This window comes from Heteronotia binoei, chromosome 11 (genome assembly GCF_032191835.1).
Source record: "Heteronotia binoei isolate CCM8104 ecotype False Entrance Well chromosome 11, APGP_CSIRO_Hbin_v1, whole genome shotgun sequence".
Lineage (NCBI taxonomy): Eukaryota > Metazoa > Chordata > Lepidosauria > Squamata > Gekkonidae > Heteronotia > Heteronotia binoei.
In genome coordinates this window covers 49,077,807-49,098,689 of record NC_083233.1, presented here as the reverse complement: position 1 = coordinate 49,098,689, position 20,883 = coordinate 49,077,807, and the positions used below count along the sequence as shown (strand labels likewise).

At 46.3% G+C, this 20,883-nt stretch overlaps 1 protein-coding gene across 1 annotated transcript; it reads right to left on the bottom strand.

The window, feature by feature from the left end:
* Window positions 1–465: 465 nt before the first annotated feature.
* On the bottom strand, window positions 466–20,393 carry LOC132579400 (solute carrier family 2, facilitated glucose transporter member 11-like). The gene is made up of 12 exons (XM_060249718.1): window positions 20,077–20,393; window positions 18,966–19,064; window positions 17,060–17,220; window positions 16,160–16,284; window positions 15,100–15,229; window positions 13,312–13,460; window positions 11,051–11,238; window positions 10,534–10,644; window positions 9,292–9,393; window positions 7,555–7,630; window positions 6,783–6,910; window positions 466–1,007 (listed from the first exon to the last, which is right to left on the bottom strand). The coding sequence occupies exons 1-12, from the start codon at window positions 20,101–20,103 to the stop codon at window positions 798–800; spliced, it is 1,506 nt and encodes a 501-aa protein (XP_060105701.1). The 5' UTR covers window positions 20,104–20,393; the 3' UTR covers window positions 466–797.
* Window positions 20,394–20,883: the final 490 nt, after the last annotated feature.

Here is a 20,883-nt window from a genome sequence, read left to right as displayed (position 1 = left end):
TTCCTCATAGGACTTGGTGTCCAGACCCCTCGTCATCTTCATTGCCCTCCTCTGGACATATTCCAGCTTGTCTATATCCTTCTTAATTTGTGATGCCCAAAACTGAACACAGTACTCTAGGTGAGGTCTAATTTGAGTGGTGTAAAGTGATACTATCACTTCATGTGATCTCAACACAGTATTTCTGTTGATACAGTCTAAAATTGCATTTGCCTTTTTAGCCACTGCATCACACTGCTGACTCATGTTTAGTGCACGGTCCACAAAGATCCTTTTCGCACATATTACTGTCGAGGCAAGTCTTCCCCATCCTATAGTTATGCATTTGATTTTTCCTACCTAAATGCAGAACTTTACATTTATCCCTGTTAAAATTCATTTTATTTGTTTTAGCCCAGTTTTCCAACCTGTCAAGATCATCTTGTATCTTGACTCTATCTTCTACTGTATTTGCTATGCTCCTTGCCTTATTTATCCATGCCCCAAGAGTTCAGTCTCTCTGTAGTCCATTGCTGTTCTTTATTGTAGTTATGACACACCATCCTGTCAAGCATCAGAAGTTCTGTCACCTACAACTCAGTGCCTCTTGCATTGCAAAAATATGAAAGCAGTCATCTAAATGCACATAGTTCACCTTGTGCACTTAGAGGAATTTGAATTGTAATAAAATCCCTTGGTATGAAATGTCAGCATGACAACCAAAAATCAGGCAACCTATGGACTTTCCAAGACAAAGTTTCTTCAGTGAGAGTCCATTTCATTCAAACAGAGAACTTGTTTCTGACTTTGGTGACAAATCATAACTTGGTACACAAATCAGGATCTCTTGTGAAATTCATTCTTAATGCTGTCAGTAAGAATTTCTTTCCAAACTGTATCCTGCCTAGTTCTTCTGTGATGTCTGCAATTGACTTCCCCTTTGTCTCAGGAAGGAAGATGTAGATGAAAATCACCGTCCCAATGAGCATTGTGAAAAAGATTAGGAAGCAGTAGGGACCAAGGAGTTCCTGGGGGAGAAAAAACAACATGTAAAATGGAGATCACTTCAAAACCTCTATTATGTTCTGGAGAGATCATGATTTTTTAAAAGAGACTTCTTAGGTTCAAAATACATGATATATTTTTTTGCTATGCAACTTTGGGTTTCCCAAACCCAACTTGTTTTCCCTGGTCTCACATTGGCTGCAAGAATGTCTTTTAAAGATCAGGGGTTTTTTTTCCAGCTTGAACTGCTGCTTGGCAGTGTGGAGGAGCTCCTGCTTTCTCCCTCAGGCTTTTTTCCCCCCAGACACTGACCCTCCCAGTAGATGATTTGTGTAGTGTATGGCGTTCGTAGAACGCCATCATTCCTGGCAGCGCAACCATTTCGTTATAACGTACCATCGATAAAGCGTTAGTCCGCTAAAGCCGCGGAGGCAAAGATGACAACCCGACGCCTCCGCGAAGAGCGCTGGTCATCCGCCAATCACAGCGAGTGGCGGGAAATATGGCTGGCCAGCATTGGACTGGCCAGCAGGGTGAATAGTTCCGGACCTGTATATATGCGGGACCCGGCCCGCGTGTTCTCTCTCTTACCTTGTGTTTGTACCATGCAATAAACTATGTTGCCCTACACGCGTCTCTCAGACTGGTACATAACAGTGGCGACGAAGGTGGGATCTTAGTCCTTCGACAAGGGCTACGAAGGAGACGCCCGGGCAACTCGTCGTCCCATCACTTCATCGCTGTATCGCTACTTCGCAACGACCGCCGCCATGGCCAGTACCAGCGGGAACACCGGTCACATCGAAGCTTTCGACCACACGAAACCCGAGGGATGGGAATCCTATTCGGAGAGAGTCGATTGCTACCTGAGGGCGAATCGAGTAACCGAGGACAGCAGGAAGCGGGACGTGCTCCTGAGCGTCTGCGGGGCCGCCACCTTTGAGATCGCAAAGGGTCTCTCGGCGCCCGCCCGCCTCACGGAGAAAACGTACACGGAGGTCGTCCGCCTCCTCACGGGCCATTTCCTGCCGCAGCCGTCGCGGGTGGCCCGACGGTTCCTCTTCCACAAGAGGGACCAGGCCCAGGGAGAATCCGCTGCAGACTACCTGGCCGCCCTGCGCCAGATTGCCGGAAGCTGCAACTTCCCGAATTTGGAAGAGACCTTGGCCGACCGGTTCGCTTGGGGCCTCCGCGACGAGAGGCTCCAGCAAAAGCTCTTCGCAAAGGAAGAGCTCACGCTTCAGGGCGCTTTCAGCGAGGCCGTGGCCTTCGAGTGCGCCTCCTGGACATTCTCCAGGGCCAAGTCGGAAGCCGTCCACCACGAGGAGCTGGACCCCCATCACCCGGACGAAGGAGAAGCGCTCCAGATGCACCGCTCTGCAAGACCAGCCTCCCGAGCCCCACAGCGGCCCCGGGCGAACGAAAGATCGAACCAACGCAACAACGAAGGAGCGAACTGCGCCAGTTGCGGCGACCCCCATGACCGGCGGGACTGCAAGTACAGGACCTGGGACTGCAGGAGCTGCGGGAAGACCGGTCACATAGCGCGGGCTTGCCGAGCCAAGCCCCACCGCCCGCGGCCAACCACGCACCACGAGGCCGCTGAGTTCCCCTCCACGGCCTCCACCACGCTACAGGTACTGAACCTGCCCCTAGCCACCCCCAACAAGATTAAAGTGTCGGTCCGCATAGAGGGGGCCCCCTGCCTCATGGAGGTGGACTCGGGCTCCTCCATCTCCATAATTGCGGAGGAGACCCTGAGGCGGTTACACCCCGGCTACAAGAGACTGCTGCGGCCGGCCAACTTTGTACTGCGGGACTTCCAGAAAAACCCGGTCCAGATCGCGGGGTGGGCGAGGGTGCGCGTGGAGCGAGGGTCTTTCAGAGGCCCGCTAGATATCCTGGTAGTCAAGCGACCACTGGCGACCCTGTTGGGCCTCACGTGGTTCGGCCCCTTAGGAATCAGAGTTGAGGTGTCACAAACGACCATGGCCGGGGGGTTCGGGGAGGTGTGCCGAGAATTCCCAGAGGTTTTTGACGGGTCGTTGGGTAGCTACAAGGGCCCGGCCATCTCCCTGCCGCTCGACCCCACGGTCAGACCAACCCGGCTTAAGGCAAGGAGAGTCCCCTTCGCCCTAAAACCTAAAATCGAGGCTGAGCTGGACCGCCTAGTAGCACAAGGGGTCCTAGAGCCGGTCGATTACGCCATGTGGGAAACCCCCATAGTGACTCCGGTCAAACCGAATGGGGACGTGAGGATTTGTGCCGACTACAAGTGCACAATCAACAAGGCGCTCCAGGATAACCCCTACCCGGTGCCGGTTGTCAGCCACGTCCTGGCCGCCCTTGCGGGGTCCAAAATTTTCGGGAAGCTGGACTTGGCACAAGCCTACCAGCAGCTTCCGGTGGACGCCAAAACGGCCGAGGCACAGACGATAGTGACCCATAGGGGGGCGTTCAAGGTGAACCGGCTACAGTTTGGGGTCAGCGTAGCTCCGGGGATCTTCCAAAGTATAATGGACGCCCTCCTCAAAGGGATCCCAGGAGTCCAGCCCTTTTTCGACGACGTTTTAATCGCCGCCCCGAACCCTGAGGAGTTCAGCAACCGTCTCAGGGAGGTGCTCCGTCGTTTCCAAACCGCTGGACTCAAGGTGAAGAGGGAGAAGTGTTTGCTGGGGGTACCGCGGGTGGAGTTCCTAGGATTCGCCGTGGACGCAGAGGGAATCCACCCGACCGAGGAGAAAACCAGGGCCATCGTACAAGCCCCAGCCCCCACGAGTAAAGCGGAGCTACAGAGCTTCCTGGGGGTGCTCAACTTTTATCACACATTCATACCCCACAAAGCGGCCATCGCGGAACCCCTACACCGGTTACTGGACAAAAAAGCTCCTTGGGTGTGGGGGAAGAAGCAAGCCGCTGCGTTCCAGGCAGTGAAGGACGTCCTGGTCTCTAACGCGGTGCTTCACCACTTTGATGAGCGCCTTCCAGTCATTCTGGCATGCGATGCATCGCCGTACGGGGTGGGCGCTGTTCTGGGGCACCAACTATCGGACGGCCGGGAGGTACCGGTCGCCTACTATTCCCGCACCTTAACGTCAGCGGAGCGTAATTACGCTCAAATAGATAAGGAAGCCCTGGCGATCGTAGCGGGGGTTCACAAATTTAACGATTATTTGTACGGTCGCAAGTTCACGATAGCGACTGACCACAAGCCTCTCTTGGGTCTGCTAGCCCCCGACCGGCAAACCCCCCAAATCCTGTCTCAGAGGGTGCTGAGATGGAACCAATTTTTAAATTCATACACCTACACACTGGTACACAGGGCGGGCAAGGCAATGGGCCACGCCGATGCACTCAGTCGTTTACCGCTGCCAGACACGGGGCCCGACCCAGCACCAGCCCACCAGGTGATGTCAATAGAGGCACTCCCTGACCAGCCCATACACGCTGCCGAAGTGGCAAAGGCCACAGGGAAAGACAAAACCCTAGCGAGGGTGCTCGACTGGGTGGTGAGGGGGTGGCCAGAGAGGGACCTGGGGGGAGAGTTCAAACCGTACAAAATGAGGCGGGAGGAACTCGCGGCCCACAAGGGGTGCCTGCTATGGGGGAGCCGGGTGGTGGTTCCCCCTCCCCTTCAGAAAAGGGTCCTTGCATCACTACATGAAACGCACCCGGGCATGGTGAGGATGAAGGCCCTAGCCAGGAGCTATGTGTGGTGGCCGGGAATGGACGGAGAAATAGAGGACTGGGTCCGGAGATGCAGTGCGTGCCAGGAATTGCGGCCGGACCCACCCAGCGCCCCGGCCACAAGGTGGGAAACCACTAGGAAACCCTGGTCCAGGCTCCACATAGACTTCGCGGGGCTGTTCCAGGGGCAGATATTCCTTATAATCGTGGATGCATACACAAAATGGTTGGAGGTCCTCCCTGTAGCATCCACCTCCTCAGCAGCCGCCATCCGAGCCCTGCGCCGGGTCCTATGTACCCACGGCATCCCAGACACCCTGGTCTCGGACAACGGGGCCGCCTTCACCTCGGGAGAGTTCCAGGCTTTCCTTCAGAGGTACCTCATAAGGCACATCAGGTCGGCCCCCTTTCACCCCGCCACCAACGGCCAGGCCGAGCGGATGGTCCGCACCACCAAAGAGGCCCTGGGCAGGATCGTGCAGGGTGACTGGGATCACAGGCTGGCCGCATTCCTTTTTGACAACAGGGTCATCCCAAACCCAGCCACAGGGGTCAGTCCAGCTGAGCTCCTCATGGGGCGCAAGCTCACCACAAGGCTTGACAGGCTGCACCCCGACCGTGCAGCTGACACAAGAGGGTCCCCCGAGGTCCGCGAGCCAGCCAGGGGGTTCTTTGCCGGGGATCCAGTGTTCGCCCGCAACTACGCCGCGGGACCCGAATGGGTGGCTGGGCGGGTGCTACGAGTCGTGGGCTCCTGTCACTATGAAGTATCCACTGAGGGGGGCTTGATCCTGCGCCGGCACATCGACCAGATGCGCCGCAGAACCCTACCCGAAGCACCCACAGAAACAAGAGGGGCAGCCCAACCCGAGGAGCCTACCACAACCCCGCCGCCATCCATGACGCTGCCACCTCCTACAGGGGCCAACCAAGCCCCCGAACTCGCCCCGCAATCCTCGGATGCTCAGGCTCCCGAGGAGACGCCGGGGCCCGAAGTAATCACGACTCCGCAAGCCACCCCACGACGTTCGACTCGAGAGCGCCGGCCTCCCACCTACCTACAGGACTATGTTACTAACTAAGGGGGGAGGGGTGTAGTGTATGGCGTTCGTAGAACGCCATCATTCCTGGCAGCGCAACCATTTCGTTATAACGTACCATCGATAAAGCGTTAGTCCGCTAAAGCCGCGGAGGCAAAGATGACAACCCGACGCCTCCGCGAAGAGCGCTGGTCATCCGCCAATCACAGCGAGTGGCGGGAAATATGGCTGGCCAGCATTGGACTGGCCAGCAGGGTGAATAGTTCCGGACCTGTATATATGCGGGACCCGGCCCGCGTGTTCTCTCTCTTACCTCGTGTTTGTACCATGCAATAAACTATGTTGCCCTACACGCGTCTCTCAGACTGGTACATAACAATTTGTGGTGGTTCTGTGCCTGAAAGCAGCCTGAGTGGAGGCAGGAGTGCCCTCCATCCCCACCAAGCAGCTGTTCAAGTTGAGAAAACATTCTCTCCGATCTTTAAAATTACATTCTGGCAGCTGATGTGTGACTTCAGGGAAACAAACAAACATTGGTTCCCAACCTCTCTCCCCATAACTTAGCTACAGTGATCCATGCAATGGTCACTTTCAGGCTGGAATATTGTAACTTGCTTTATGCAGGGTTTGAGACTAATCCAGAAACTGCAGCTGGTCCAGAATGCAGCGTGTGTGTCCTTACAGGGACACCATGGAGGGCACACATACATCTAGTGCTGCATCAGCTGCACTGGCTCCCAGTTGAATTCTGGATTAAGTTCAAGGTCTTGGTTCTTACATTCAAAGCCCTATGAAGATTGGAACCAACTTATCTTCAGGATCATCTCTCCCAATAGCCCCTGAAAGTCCTTTGCTGTCTCGATCAACATCTACTGGTGATCCCCGGCCCCAAAGATATATGTGCCTCGACCAGAGGTATCACATCAATGTTTTCTTTCATCACACAGCCTGGCTCTGATCACTGTTGGATTCTAGCTTTATGCTATGAATTGTGAATACAATAAAGATCACTGCGCAGAAACAGGTGTTATGTATTCCCCTCCCTCTTGAGCATCATGGAAGGTGGCTTACCACAACAAATGGGAAACCCATTCCAACCACAATGAGACACATCCAGCTGGTGGTGCCCACAATGACAAATGCTGATGCTCTTGCTGACTGGCTGAAAATTTCTACCATGACAGAGATGACACCACCACCTGAAAAGGACATAGTGACAGACAATAAGAGCCCTGGAAATGTTAGCTCCTACTTCTTTAAAAAAAGGAGGAGGAGGAGGAAGAAAAGGTTAGTCTCTCTCCTCCCATCAAAAGTGCTATTTCTGCAGCCTACTGTGGAAGCAAGCTATCTGGCTGGCTGGCTATATTCTGGACTGACACAGCTATCCAAGGTAACAAAAAATGAGAGCTGAACCCATATATCATGTGCTTTTCACATAATTGTTTCTTTCTGGCAACACAAGCAGTGTCTTTCAGCAAAACTTTAACATCAATGGAAACATTGTGCTTGAACCAGAAATGGTGTCACCCTAAGCCTTTCAAAGTCTGCTCAGGTCAATGGAAGTGTAACTTTGCTTAGGGTAGCACTGTAAGTCCCATTCATTTCAGTGCATGAGGTCACTAACTCTCCTGTGAAAATCGGTGAGCCAGAATACAAAGCATGGCAGGGCCGGTCCATTCATTCCCTAGAGAATATAAGCACTTTCATTTTCAATTAACTTTGGTGCCAGACCCTAATTGCCTCCTTAAATCTTTGCTGTAACCAACTTTTGGAAGAAGCCTCCAGCACTTCTACAAACAACCCTTTTTGTTTATTTGCAACTACCCCGTGGTGATTTACTCACATGGACCAAGTCCATAACAGATCACGAACAAGAAGATGAGGGCGATGCTGCAGTAGGACATCCAAGAGAACTGATCCTGAAAGAAAGTACATGGGAAGAGAGAAAATTATACCTAAAAAACTGAGATAATGTTACATCTTTCTCAATGAAGAAGACTGCATTCAAACAGCAACATTTTTTCTCACTATGCTGTGATTTTAGTGGAGAGATTCAGCTGAACTACACGGTCAGCAGTGGTTTGAGGTCTGTTGTGAACTGATCTCTGCTATCACCACGATAACAGTTTCAGCTTATCCAAGGCATACTTTAATTAGCTGCAAGATGGAGTCAAGCTAGGTTTGAGGATACTCTGAAGGCAAAAAGACTGAGCAATAACAATACACTTCAGAGATGAAGGTGGTATATAGCCGGTTGTCTTCCTTGATGCCAAATCACTAGTTTTTTTTTTTTAAACCCAGTGCTGTCTAATTTGACCAGCACCCATGCAAAGATATTAACCAGGTGTGTTACTAGAAATCCTTAGCTTAAATTGCATATGCTAGGCACTGAACTTGGAACCTTCATAAAATTCATGAATTCTGCTACTGAGCCTGTTTAAGAGTGAGCACAAATGGAAAGTGTTTTTCACAACATTTTAGCCCCCCCCCTACAAAAGCCCCTTTTGGGTGATTATTGAAAAGAGTGCTTGAAAGGAGGCAAAAATTATGCAAAATGGAAAGTTGAGTAGAAGGGGATCCAGAAGGGACTTTCTAACTAAACAAATATGGACAAAACATGGTGCCACCCCCACCCTCAGGAGTATTGGGAGGTGGGTGTTCAGAAGAAGGGGAAGGAGAGGTGGTCCCTTCTGTTCTAAGTAAAGATGTGGGGTGGCTCTTTTGATCCCACTGCAAATATCTTTATATGATAAGAGCATCCAATATCTGGTGCACTGGTTGCATACTTTTATTTCTGTTATGATGGTAGAAACTAGAGAAGAAGTGCAATGTGGAACTAGAATCCCAGTTAGAGGCATCCCTCATCTTCTCTTGACCTATTTCTCTTTAGTAAAAGTATTGTAAGATACCTTGAATTCCATAAAAAAGGCAGCTAATAAATGTTTTAAAGAATAAATAAGAGTGGCAGCCACATCTTAAGCACAGTTTTATTTATCCACTAAATGAATTCTGAGTGGAAAGATTCCTTTGGTTATTAGGACAGGAAAGGTGAGGCAGGCAGCTGTGGAATCGACATTCATCACTTCCACATACCCAGCAGTGTTCGTGAGGACAATCCAAGTCTAGAATGGAGTCAGTTCTGCTATCAAAATGGCTTCTGCACCTCAGAAATGGTTTCAAGTTTTCTGTGTTTTGTCTCTGCCTTCTGTTAGAGGAAGAGTGGCAGTAATATAGGCTGGTGGTGGAGTGGGGAGATAAGAAGCAATTTGAGACCTTCCTGTTGACTATGAACTTCAGTGCAGTTAAAGATTGAAGCCTATTGAAAAGACTGAGGGGGGGCTAGGCTGCCTACAGAGGTTGCACAGCTGCCTTGGTTTCAACAAAGACCAGTTACCACAGCATCTACCATGTGTGACTGTTGACATAAGCAAAGATGGGACTTTTCAGCTGTGGAAACATTAGACAGCTTTGAATGAAAAAGAATCTTCCTACACTGGGCAGGGTGAGGGGCAAAAAAATTCACCACAGATCACAAATCAAACTGGGAACTGGTTTGGGGAATAACATAGGTAGTACTTACCTGAAGAGAGAGGGTAATTACGAGAAGGGCCAGCGTCAAAGCCATCATTGCATAGCCTCCCCACAGCAGAATCCTTCGGCCAATGTGGTCAATCATAGAGCTCTGTTTGGTCCAAAAAGTATCACAATCAGGCATACAAAAGGGAAAATCTCAACTGCAAACCTAACCTAAAAAAACACTAGACTGATTTCATTGAGTGTGTGGTAAGTTTATCACAGGATGCCTTGCGAGGAATTTGTAGTAGTGACTCCAAACTGAGCTTGCAATTCACCACCCTTTTTATTCATTTTCAAAAAGGTTTCTAGCCATGGTGTATGACACTTATGACAAGAAAGAATTCATCTATCACACTGCCCTCTCAAGTCAATCCAAGGCCAGTTTGTTAGGTTACTTTGACCATTACTATGTGAAAATGTCTATGTTAGCATATTGGTTCTGTCTTGTTCTGTTCCTTTCCAGCTGGAATTGATCCCATTTGTGATAAGGAAGATTTTTTTTAAAAAACCTGCAAAGAAAGGAACAAGGCTGCTTCTGTATCAGTTTAATGATTAGTTCTGTTTGAAACTGGTCAGATGCTGCTCTCAGAAGCCAAAGCAACAGTTCTTCTTGCCTTCTTGCTTCCTCAGACATCTTTAAAAATGATATGGCAAACTGTGCATGCCCTACATGGCTTCCAAAATTCCCATGATTCCTGTTTCTCCAAAGAATTTACCAAATTTTTTTTTGCCTGTTGCCAAGGAAGGTGTCTGACATCTAAAAAGTGAATGAAACAAGAATTCAGCATTTCACCATTATGGTGTTATGTTATGCTGTTAGCCATCAGCCACAAGCTGTTTACTGCCTATGTGTGTAAGATTGTTTACTATGCTGCTCCTGTTTCGTAATGCCTGTTTTTATGGTATTATTTTAACTCTGTTGTTTTATTGTTGAAAGCCACCCTGAGCCTGCTTGCGGGATATAAATCTAAAAATTAAATTAAATTAGTTCAGGAAGCTCTCCTGGGCAAGCACTGCTTGCTGCACTGTTTTAAAATATACATAGGGCTGTGGAAGCAAGGAATTTAGATGCTGTGGCTCCCAGATGGAGGCAAGGTGGAAGGCAAGGTGGCAAGGTGGAAGAGGTGAAGCAGGTGGGATGAGAGACCAGCAGGTGGTAAACAGGACTTTGCCACCTTCATCCTCCAAAAGCATCATCTGACAATCACTGCAATTGCTCCCACAAGTCTGAGCAAGTTTCACTTACACAAAAGATCACAGAGATAAATTCACAGGTGCCAACTCCTAGTGCAACATAGGGTATAAGAATGTCATCCAGCTTGGCTGTGCGGAAGACTTCAAAGGCATAGAAATAGATCTGGAAAGAAAAAAGTAACACGTATCAGAATGAAGTCATGACCACAAACTTTCACTAGTACAACATCATATGATGTGTTTTAATAACGGAGAAAGTTAGATTTCTGGTACTTTTCACCAAAAGGTACCTTTTCACTAAGCCAATTGACTAATGGCCATGGTCATGAATATGATTTTCTTCATGTTTGTTGGTGGGATTTTGGTTCAACCAAACTTCTGAGAACTAATATCCAATGTGGGGAGAAGCAACTTACATGACAAACTTGCTCCTGTGGCATCATTTCTGTATAAACTGTGTTTTATCTGGAATCATTCTACAATGACTATTATGTGACGCATGTCACACTAGTGGAGAGAACATGGGGCTGTAAGGAGCTAACCGTACTTTCTTAACTGATCTACTCAACTGCACTCAGGCCACACCACTGCATACTCAACGTCAGCAGAAAGACAATGCATAAGGATGGCCGTAGAGATTTATCTTTCAACACTTCTGGGATGCTTAAGATCTTTGAATTTTTCATGGCTGCCTTCTGCTTCATCATGTCATCCATCTCAGCTTGGTGATGTCCTTCACCCCACAGGTCTTTCATAGCTTTGTGGAAGAACAAAGAAAAGACAGTTACTCAAATGCAAATTACTAAATTGTTCATAGGTCAGCAAGATCAGCTTAGCAGACAGCATTCAGGCACTCAAAAGCCTTCCCAAAATGAGAAATTAGTGACAGAAGAGATGACTGAAGTACCAACTTTTTAAGCAGAGCAAAGGCCTAATAATATCAGATTCAAGGCCCTCCCTATTGATAACTCTATTTGACTGGAAATGGACACAATATAGATTTCACCAAACTTCTTGATTTTATCTGGCATCTGAAAGCTTTTTAATTATCTCCAAAAAGGGATGGGAATTTAGCCTTACTATGAATGTGCAGAAACCACTGGTGTGGGCATATGAGGTCTAAGGTCTAAATTAGTTATGTTTTCTATTAGAAAGTTCTATTAAAAAGGCCATACATGTCAGGAAGCTGTCAGAGGAATGAACTTTAGCTTACCTCTAGAAGACAAACAATAGTCCTCTCCCCACAAGAGTAGATCACTTCAGTTACTACCATGCATAATACCAGAGATCTCTTAACTACTGATAGGAAAGCTGGCCTTTACTGGGTAAACAAGGTTGCCAGCCTCCAGGTGAGGCCTGGAAATCTCCCACTTTTACAGCTGATCTCCAGCTGGCAGATATCAGCTCCCCTGGAGAAAATGGCTGCTTTGAAGGACAGACTCTATGGCATGCTGAAGTCCCTCCCTTCCCCAAACCCCACCCTCTCCTAGATCCACCCCAAAGTCTCCAGGTATTTTCCAACACAGATGTGTCAACCCTACTTTCAGGGGCAGTCCTAGAATGTCTAGCACCCTAGGCAAGGCTAACTTCTGGTGTCCCCCCTGCACTGAACTTCACCAAGTCACAATTTGTTACCCCCGAGGACGAGTGCCCTAGGCAATCACCTAGTTTGCCTAGTGGCAGGGCCGACCCTGCCCACTTTATCCTTAAGTTTCTGTCTTTTCAGAAGATAAGAAAGTGGACAGAAAATGGCTGGGTTCAGGTAGCTGGCTCAAGGTTGACTCAGCCTTCCATCCTTCTGAGGTCGGTAAAATGAGGATTCAGCTTGCTTGGGAGGGGAAGTGTAGATGACTGGGGAAGGCAATGGCAAACCATCCCATAAAAAGTCTGCTGTGAAAATGTCGTGATGCAACGTCACCCCAGAGCCAGAAACGACTGGTGCTTGCACTGGGGACTACCTTTACCTTTCAGATTGGTTTAGTTGTTTTAATTATATGTTTGTATTTCATTTTAAGAGTTTAAGGTGTGTTTTTACTATGTATATTTTTGATTTGATAGCTGCCTTGGTGGCCCTGATGAGGGCAGAAAGGTAGGGTATACATTTTGTAAATATATGAATAACTGCAAGAGAGCAAAGTGATATCTGCCAAGATGGCAGAAAGTCTGTAGAAGAAAAGACATTTTTAAAAGTCCAGAAGCTGGTACTCCAGCAGGCCACTGGCCTACCAAACAGAGAACAATACTCATATACAATCTTTCTAGGTTTGCCTGATTTCCTATGGAAAAGGCACTTCACAGCAAGTCTGACATTATTTTCTCATTAGGGGGTGTACTATAGCTGCTGATGTGGCCACTGAGTGGACAGACTCTCAGTATGGAAAATCTTGATCTGACTGGTCAATATAAGGACCAGTTGAGACATAATGGCATTCTGATGGCTGCCACAAGGATATCACTGCCATTTTAAAGTAATTTAAAAGTGCTGCTAGGGCTGGTCCTGATTGTACCAGAAGTGTGGCACTCATGCTTCCCCTCCCAACCCTGATTGTACCAGAAGTGTGGAACTCGTGCTTCCCTTCCCAGCCTTTTCACACGCCCAAAATAGCTGCATGTATGGCTAGGGGGCATTTTAGCACTTGATAAGATATTGAGAGGAGGTAAGAGTGCTTTAGCCTGCCAAGCTGGGCCCAATCCTGACAGAGGCATTTTTGAATGTCTTTAAAATGGCAGCCAGCCACAAGGACATTGTCACATGTAGTTTGACCTTCCCTTTATAGTAGATGTCAACAAAAGAAACAATAAAACCATGGAACAGAGCAGACAATATTACCTTGTAAGCAGCCTTCTTTGTCATCCTTTTGAATCAACAGATATGGGGGGGATTCTGGGAAGAACGGCAAGAGCAGCAGTTGCACCAGGGCTGCGAATCCAGACAAAGCCAGCAGCAAAGGCCAGAAAGTTTGGGTGCCTAAAAATTCTCTGTTGAGAACATGCACAAATATTTTATTTACTAGGAATAAGCCCGTTGTGGTAGAAAATACAATAGGTTCTAGAAAGAGGTGAGTGCCCCCACCTTGCTGTCTTCCCATCCATTCACCCAAGTGAAGGCATTTACTCCCCCCTCATCCTTGGTGTATTCCCACCCATCCAAGGCAGCCATTTTCTGTAGGGGAACAGATCAGTTTTCCATCTTCTTCCCCCTCCCAGCAGCCTCTACCTAGGAAAAGTACAGTCTTTCTCCACAGTGCGGAGCAGCCTACATCATTCTCCTATTCCTGTTTTGATCTGCACAACAACCCTGTGAGATAGGTTAGGCTGAAAGTCTGTGACTGGTCCAAAACCACAGTGTGGACCAAAGCAGGAGGGAAATGACCTCAGCAGGATGTAATGACACAGAGTACATCCAGCAAATCCAAGGAAGCTTATCTCTGCCATCTGGAGAGCAGTTGTAATTCTGAGTGATCTCCAGCCCTCTCCTGGAGACTGGCAGCAATGGTTCCTCAGGATAGGGTTGCCAGGTCCAATTTGAGAAATATCTGGGGACTTTGGGGGTGAAGACAGGAGACATTGGGGGTGGAGCACGGTTGTGACAAGCATAATTGAACTCCAAAGGGAGTTCTGGCCATCGCATTTAAAGTTACCACTCAACAATTATATTATTCTTTCACAAACCACTTACACTGAAATATATTCCATAACCACAATCGCTATCACATACATTCAATGAATTTTAATTGCAGTAATCACAGTCCTCTACCAATATGAAAGTGTATTCTTCTTAAAGACACAGTCCTTTAAATTCTTGATGCATAAACATCACTCTGATCATCAATCTGATTACTCTAAACTGTAGAAATCTGATACCTTGTCTTCCTTTTGAAGGATGCAGGATGATGAACCCAGAGAATGGCCACTCCCAGCAGTATACAACTTCTTAGGCAGAATTATGTGGCAACATGCACCTGAGGTTTTAGTGTATGTTTCCATTGTAAAATTTTCTTCTGGACGCATCTTAAATTGAAACCCATGCTCCAGGCTACAGCTCGCATATATTCAAGATTCTATGCTTTCCAATGGCATGCTCTTAGGGGCAGGGGATCCACTGATTTGGAAGCCCTCCCCCCACTTCAAAGTTATCAGAAGGTGGGGTGGGGGATTGTCTGCTGGGCACCCCATCATACCCTGTGGAGACCTATCCCTGTAGGGTATAATGGAGAATCGATCTGTGGGTATCTGGGCTTGAGGGACTTTTTTTCAAGGAAGAAGCACTACATTTTCAGCATAGCATCTGGTGCTTCTCCTCAAAACCCACCCCCCCATGTTTCAAAAAGATTGGACCAGGGGGTTGAATTCTATGAGCCCCAAAAGAAGATGCACCTATCCTCCATTATTTCTAATGGAGGGAAGGCATTTAAAAGGTGTGTAGTCCCTTTAAATGTGATGGGCAGAACTCTCTTAGGAGTTCAATCATGCTTGCCACAACCTTGCTCCTGGCTCCATCCCCAAAGTCTCCTAGCTCCACCCCCAAAGTCCCCAGATATTTCTTGAGCCAGACCTGGCAACCCTAATGGAAATAACAGAGATTATTTAGTAGATTAATAGTCAGGGGTGATTTTACCTTAAGCCCATCAATTGCCCGAAGGCTTTTCCTAGTGCAAAAAATGCAGATGATGTGGTGTTTGCAAAGCCTCTCAGCTTCTTGGGTGACACTTCTCCAATGTACTGTCCATGAATGTTCAGGGAGACACCTTCAAGGGAAAGGAGAACAGTTATATACCTAGGAATATTTTTACAAAGTCAACAGATACACAATCCTAATGTGCCATTAGCTATATCTATCCGACATGTGCTCCTACTGCTTTAGTATTTATGTTACTGGGATAAGTTGGAAGGAATAGAAAAGTTTTGGGGCAACAGCAATCTAATTATCATTTTAGCAGGTGTGAATTCCTTGCCAGAAACCACCAAACTCCCATCAGGTGGTTTCCCCCTCTCAAGGGGCTACTAAATTCAGTATCCAATGGATTATTATATGTATTTATTCACTGAAAACATTTATATGCTTCCTTTACACTCAATTCATCATCCCCAAGGTGGTGAACATTAAAACAAAAACAAATCAGTCATTTCAAACACAAGCATTCAAAATATAAATACATATGAAATATTTTTTTAAAAACTAAAAACAACATAATGTGAACACATAAAAATATAGACACAAACTCAGAGACAGGGAAGAGGTCTAATAAGAGTTAATAAAGGAGTGCCGAACAAAACAAAAAAGCAGTCTGCATCCAGTTAGAAAAGAGGTACAGGACTGTATATTATCTGTATATTCAGTTTGGTGTAGTGGTTAAGTGTGTGGACTCTTATCTGGGAGAACCAGGTTTGATTCCTCACTCCTCCACTTGCACCTGCTAGCATGGCCTTGGGTCAGCCATAGCTCTGGCAGAAGTTGTCCTTGAAAGGGCAGCTGCTGTGAGAGCCTTCTGCAGCCCCACCCACCTCACAGGGTGTCTGTTGTGGGGGAGGAAGGTAAAGGAGATTGTGAGCCACTCTGAGACTCTTCGGAGTGAAGGGCGGGGTATAAATCCAATATCTTCATCTTCTTCTTTACTATGAACTATGAGCTCATCATGTTGTTGAATTTGGTTTTAGCCAGGGTTGTTAGGTCCTACCTGCAGTGATGCCATAAAGGAAGCGTCCAATCAGAATCATTTCATAAGACCTAGCCATCCTACTGCAGCCTATGAGCAAGGCAGCTACAATTATGATGACATCAATGATCATGAAGCTTCTCTTTCTGTAAGCAACAAAACAGTGGTATAAACAAAATGTTCTCAACAGCATCTTTGTGTTTACCTTTAACATGCTGGTGGTTGATTTAAATTAATTCTATTGTTGCGATTTTAATTCTGTTGCAAGAGAGTTTGAATTAGTGGAGAGGTCAGGCCAAATATTGTACATCAGGGGTCTTAAAAAAGTAACTGGTGAACTATCAGTATTTTTGTGTCTGCTGCAGAGTGGCTTATGCATAGCTTTGGATCCTCCAGTTTGTGACTGGAGATCTCCCCAGATTACCTCCAAGCAACAGAGATGAGCTCACCTTAGAGAAAATTCCTGCTTTGGAAAGTGGACTCTATGGTATTATACCTCACTGAAGCTGTTCCTCTCCTCAAACTACTCAGGTTCTGTTCCCCAAATCTCCAGGTATTTCCCAACCTGGAGCTGGCAACTTCATGAACCCCCTAGATAGAAGATCTAGGAAAATATATTTTTTAAATGCTGTACTATACTTTAAAAGAAGCTTTTATTTCATATGATTTTTCTCTCTCCTGCTTAGTTGATAATTTCTGGTATTTTCCCTAGTTCTTGTTCTGTTTCCAAGGCACAACAACACTTGGTAACGTACCCAGGAGTGGGGAAGAAGCTTGGGATATTATTCATATTATTCATTACACTGAAGTAGCTCTCATTAAAGAAAACATTGTACATAAAATAGTGTAAAGGTTGTCCTCATTCATGATAATAATGGTATGTTAGATCAATATATTCTGATAAGTTAGAAGAATACCCACTTTCCATATCTCATTGCTAGAGGTCCACTCCACAGACAGCCCAACAAACCTCCCACACAGTAGACAGACACAACCACGGACCAGAGCAGGGAGAGTGTTTTTTGGTGAAGAGGAGAGTCATATCGTTCTACCCAGGTTGCATTGATAAATTTCTTGATATACTGGGATGGGGGACAAAAAAAAAATACTTTTAGTGTATATCTTCAGTGCTGGTTAATTCCCTTGAATTAAGTTTTCATTAAAATCATTACTATCTGAAAAGCAGGATAAAGGGGGAAACCTCTTTCCATTTACAAAACCATTTATTTTTTCTAATAGACAGAGGAACATAAACTAATAGGATAATCAGAAATGCAGCCAAACCAGATTGCTGCTTTCATACGGGTTGTATCAATCCATGACTTCTAGTGGGAATCTAGATTTCATTAACCAGACCTACTACTTGCATTTCTCACTGATATAAGCGGAATATTTACCAAATCAATTTTTGGGAGAAAACAGTTCTTCAGGAAGTCTGACACTGAAACAACTGTCACTGGAAGCTGGAGGGAAAATAGGGTTGATCGTTTTGCTTGAGTTTTCAAAGGAGAGGTTTTAATTTCCCTGGGGAATCCATGGAGAGCTGCCAGACAGTTATGAACTAGAAGGGGGTTGGATAAATATCACTGCATGGAATAATAAAATGGCTGGCCCCAGATCAAACAAATGCAGCAAAATTGGTTCACTCATAGGGAAGGAAGGCATCTCTATGTTTTTGAGGGATCCCCTACATATACAATGTATTATGACTTTGTACATGAACCAAGCCATGGTCAACATTTTTTGGGGGGATTCCAAACTACTTCCTCTCCTGTGATGACTTGTGGACCACTTGAATATACATACACATACGTGCAGCAGTGGATGAAAATCAAAAGAGCACTGAATGTACTAAGTGTGTAATATCTGGGTCCCAGTCAACAACAGTCCACTCAAAGACACTAATTTCCACACACATCTGAGAATGCCAGTCTCCACATGCACATTAACTAAATCAGGTGATTGATGTGAACTCTGGCAGCCTAACTGCCTGTTTAAGGCAAGAGTGGGGGGAGGCCTTGGGATTAGCTGCTGCTCAATTCCTGGTAAAGGTTTTCAGAAGGGATCAAATCAACCAGTGGTTAGGAGAATCACTGTGCAAGAGACTCCTAATGGTGGCTGTAGATTTTTCCCCAATAGCAATTTTGGTCACATGCTGAGCGAACCCATGTAATCACTGAGATTCCTGATCAGTTATAAAAGAAGAGAGGCAACTAATCTTAACTTACACAACTACATTACTTAATATTTAATTTGGCCAGAAACACAAAGTAATACACAATTATAACATAAGTAAACTCAATTTGCAAATCATTTCTTTTTCCCATGCCTGCTGCTTGGGGAATGTCTTCAGAAGTTTCCTTCAGTTACATCATCTTTCAGTCCTAGTTTGTCTCTTCACTTTCTTCTAGTTTTTCCAACCTAGTGAATGTTGATGTTTATTCGCTCTCTTCTCTCTCAAATAGTTCTCTAGCTTTCTCCACTTCTTTACCAACCAGCTTATGTTCCCTTGCCTTCTATTCCCCACATTATACATCCCATTCTATTCACTTGCCCTGCATTCTCTAAGGGCCACACATCTGGGTTGTAGACGAGATGGGTCAGGGTTCCACAATGGGGGGGAAGGTTCCTCCACCCCAATGAGATTTTTTTTTACACTGCTCCACACATATTCAGACAAGTTATCCACCCACAGATGTTGTCCTCATCTGCTCATAAAATGAAATTACTGGACTGGGGTCATTGTCTGATAAGCATCCATAGGACAGTAACCAACCTATGCCAGGAAAGCTGGCTGTACAGTTATAAATAAGAAGCTATCACTTACCTCAGAAGGATAGGAGATCACAGAAACCTGGAAGCCAATAAGGAAGTTTCCACCCACTCCTAACACAATGATAATTTGGAACAGTCGCTGGTACTGTACCTGTGAACAAAAGACATGTTCCCCTTAACATGATATTTGTGACAGAAAATGATGTCACATATAATGACCATCTGTTTCTATACGGTAGAGGTATCGGGCCTTTGGATGGGATACAGACTGGGAGCAAGAGGGCTGGCAATGCTGTGTATAAACTTTATTTGGTACTATGGAAATCTTGCTGCCTATAAAGCTCCTTCCAAGCCCAGTAGCTCCCCTGGGAGATGGAAAGCCTGGTTGTGCCTTCCAGCCCTCCTGAAGGCAGTAAGTAGTTGTCCAACAATTAAGCAAAAAATGCAGTATGAGCACTTTGAGCGTTGCCTTTCATGTGCACTCATCAGATATTTTAAATGGCATACGGGAACTCAGTCAAAAGCTGTGGTCCCCAACATGCTGCCTGAGCAGATCATGGTGCCCATTGATGTGTTTCCTGGTGCCCTCTTGCTTCAAAGAGCCTTGAAGATAAAATCCAGATAATGGAGAGTTTCACATCACTCCTTGTGTGCTGCTTGACCATCAAAGGCAGTTAATTTATGTTGGGTATATCTGCCACAGCCATGTTCCCTTGGCTTGGCCATAAGCATAGAGATTCCTATATACTGAGTTTGGGAAACTTTCTCTGTGGTCACATGTGGAGCAAACCCTCCTTGAAAGCAAACAGAATCTTTTCTCCAAACGGAAGAGATTCACACAGAATCTTTTCCAAATTTTCCTTTGCCTCCTTAGTGCAGATAATGCTTTAGAAGAGCTCAGGAGACATCACCTTTGCATAAAAAAGGTACTAATTCAAAAACAGTGGCCTCCATAGTAGGCTTGGTTTGGAACCTCCCAGTATTTTCTAGAGACTTCCAAATATTTGTGATTGACTCCATCTCCTGGCAAACATTTTGTGGTGGTGTCCTTCCTCAAAATTCTAGAAGTGCCTACGGGCTCAGCAAGGTTGGGGACACTCTGATCTAGCCTGATTGCCAGGTTGATTCTGAAGCACAACCAGGCTGAATATGCAGCTACTCACCAGATCTGAGAGGAAGCTGGTTGCCATTTTCTTTGAAAAATCCTGCCTGAGCTCCAGATAGTGGAAGATGGATGTCTGATGGAAGCTCTTTGGTCCTTTCTAGTTCAAAAGCAGGAACTGGAGTTGAAATTTGACTTCTTGGATTCACTGCATTACAGCCTCATTGGGAAACAGCTGGAGGTGAATTCTCTTGGGTTAACGATTTCAAAAAGCAGAGGAGTCAACCCTGAGTCATCACGAGGACATCTCTCAACAGTGGGCATCATATTAATACCTGACTTTGTGCAGAAAGCTGAGTAACGCTTCATCAGGTTACTTCTGCCTGACTGATCAGGCCTGTGATGACCCCTAGCTATTGCCTCATGATGGGGCCTCTCCAATCCACAAGGGAAAAATAACACGTTGCCTACTGGTCCTTGGAATAGTAAAGCTTTTTGTGTGTGGGGGGGAATTGTGCCTTGTTGATCATAGAAGGAAGGTGGTGAAACGCTGCATCAATGTGTAGGTGGACAGAATCTACCAGAGACTTGTGCTGAATACTCATTAACAGCAATCAGTTTCACAGACGATAAATGCCTCTTGTTCATAATTGAACCCATAGCACAAAAACATATATTTAAGATATATATTTAAACAAAAAAAATGTATGCCACCCATTCGCCATCAACCAGGGCTTTTTTTGGATCGAGGCGGCTCGGCGGTGCTGGTGTTGTTGGACCTATCGGCGGCATTGGATACGGTCGACCACCAGCTGCTGTCTCGCCGTCTCGCCGACGTGGGGATTCGGGGGTTGGCCTTACAGTGGCT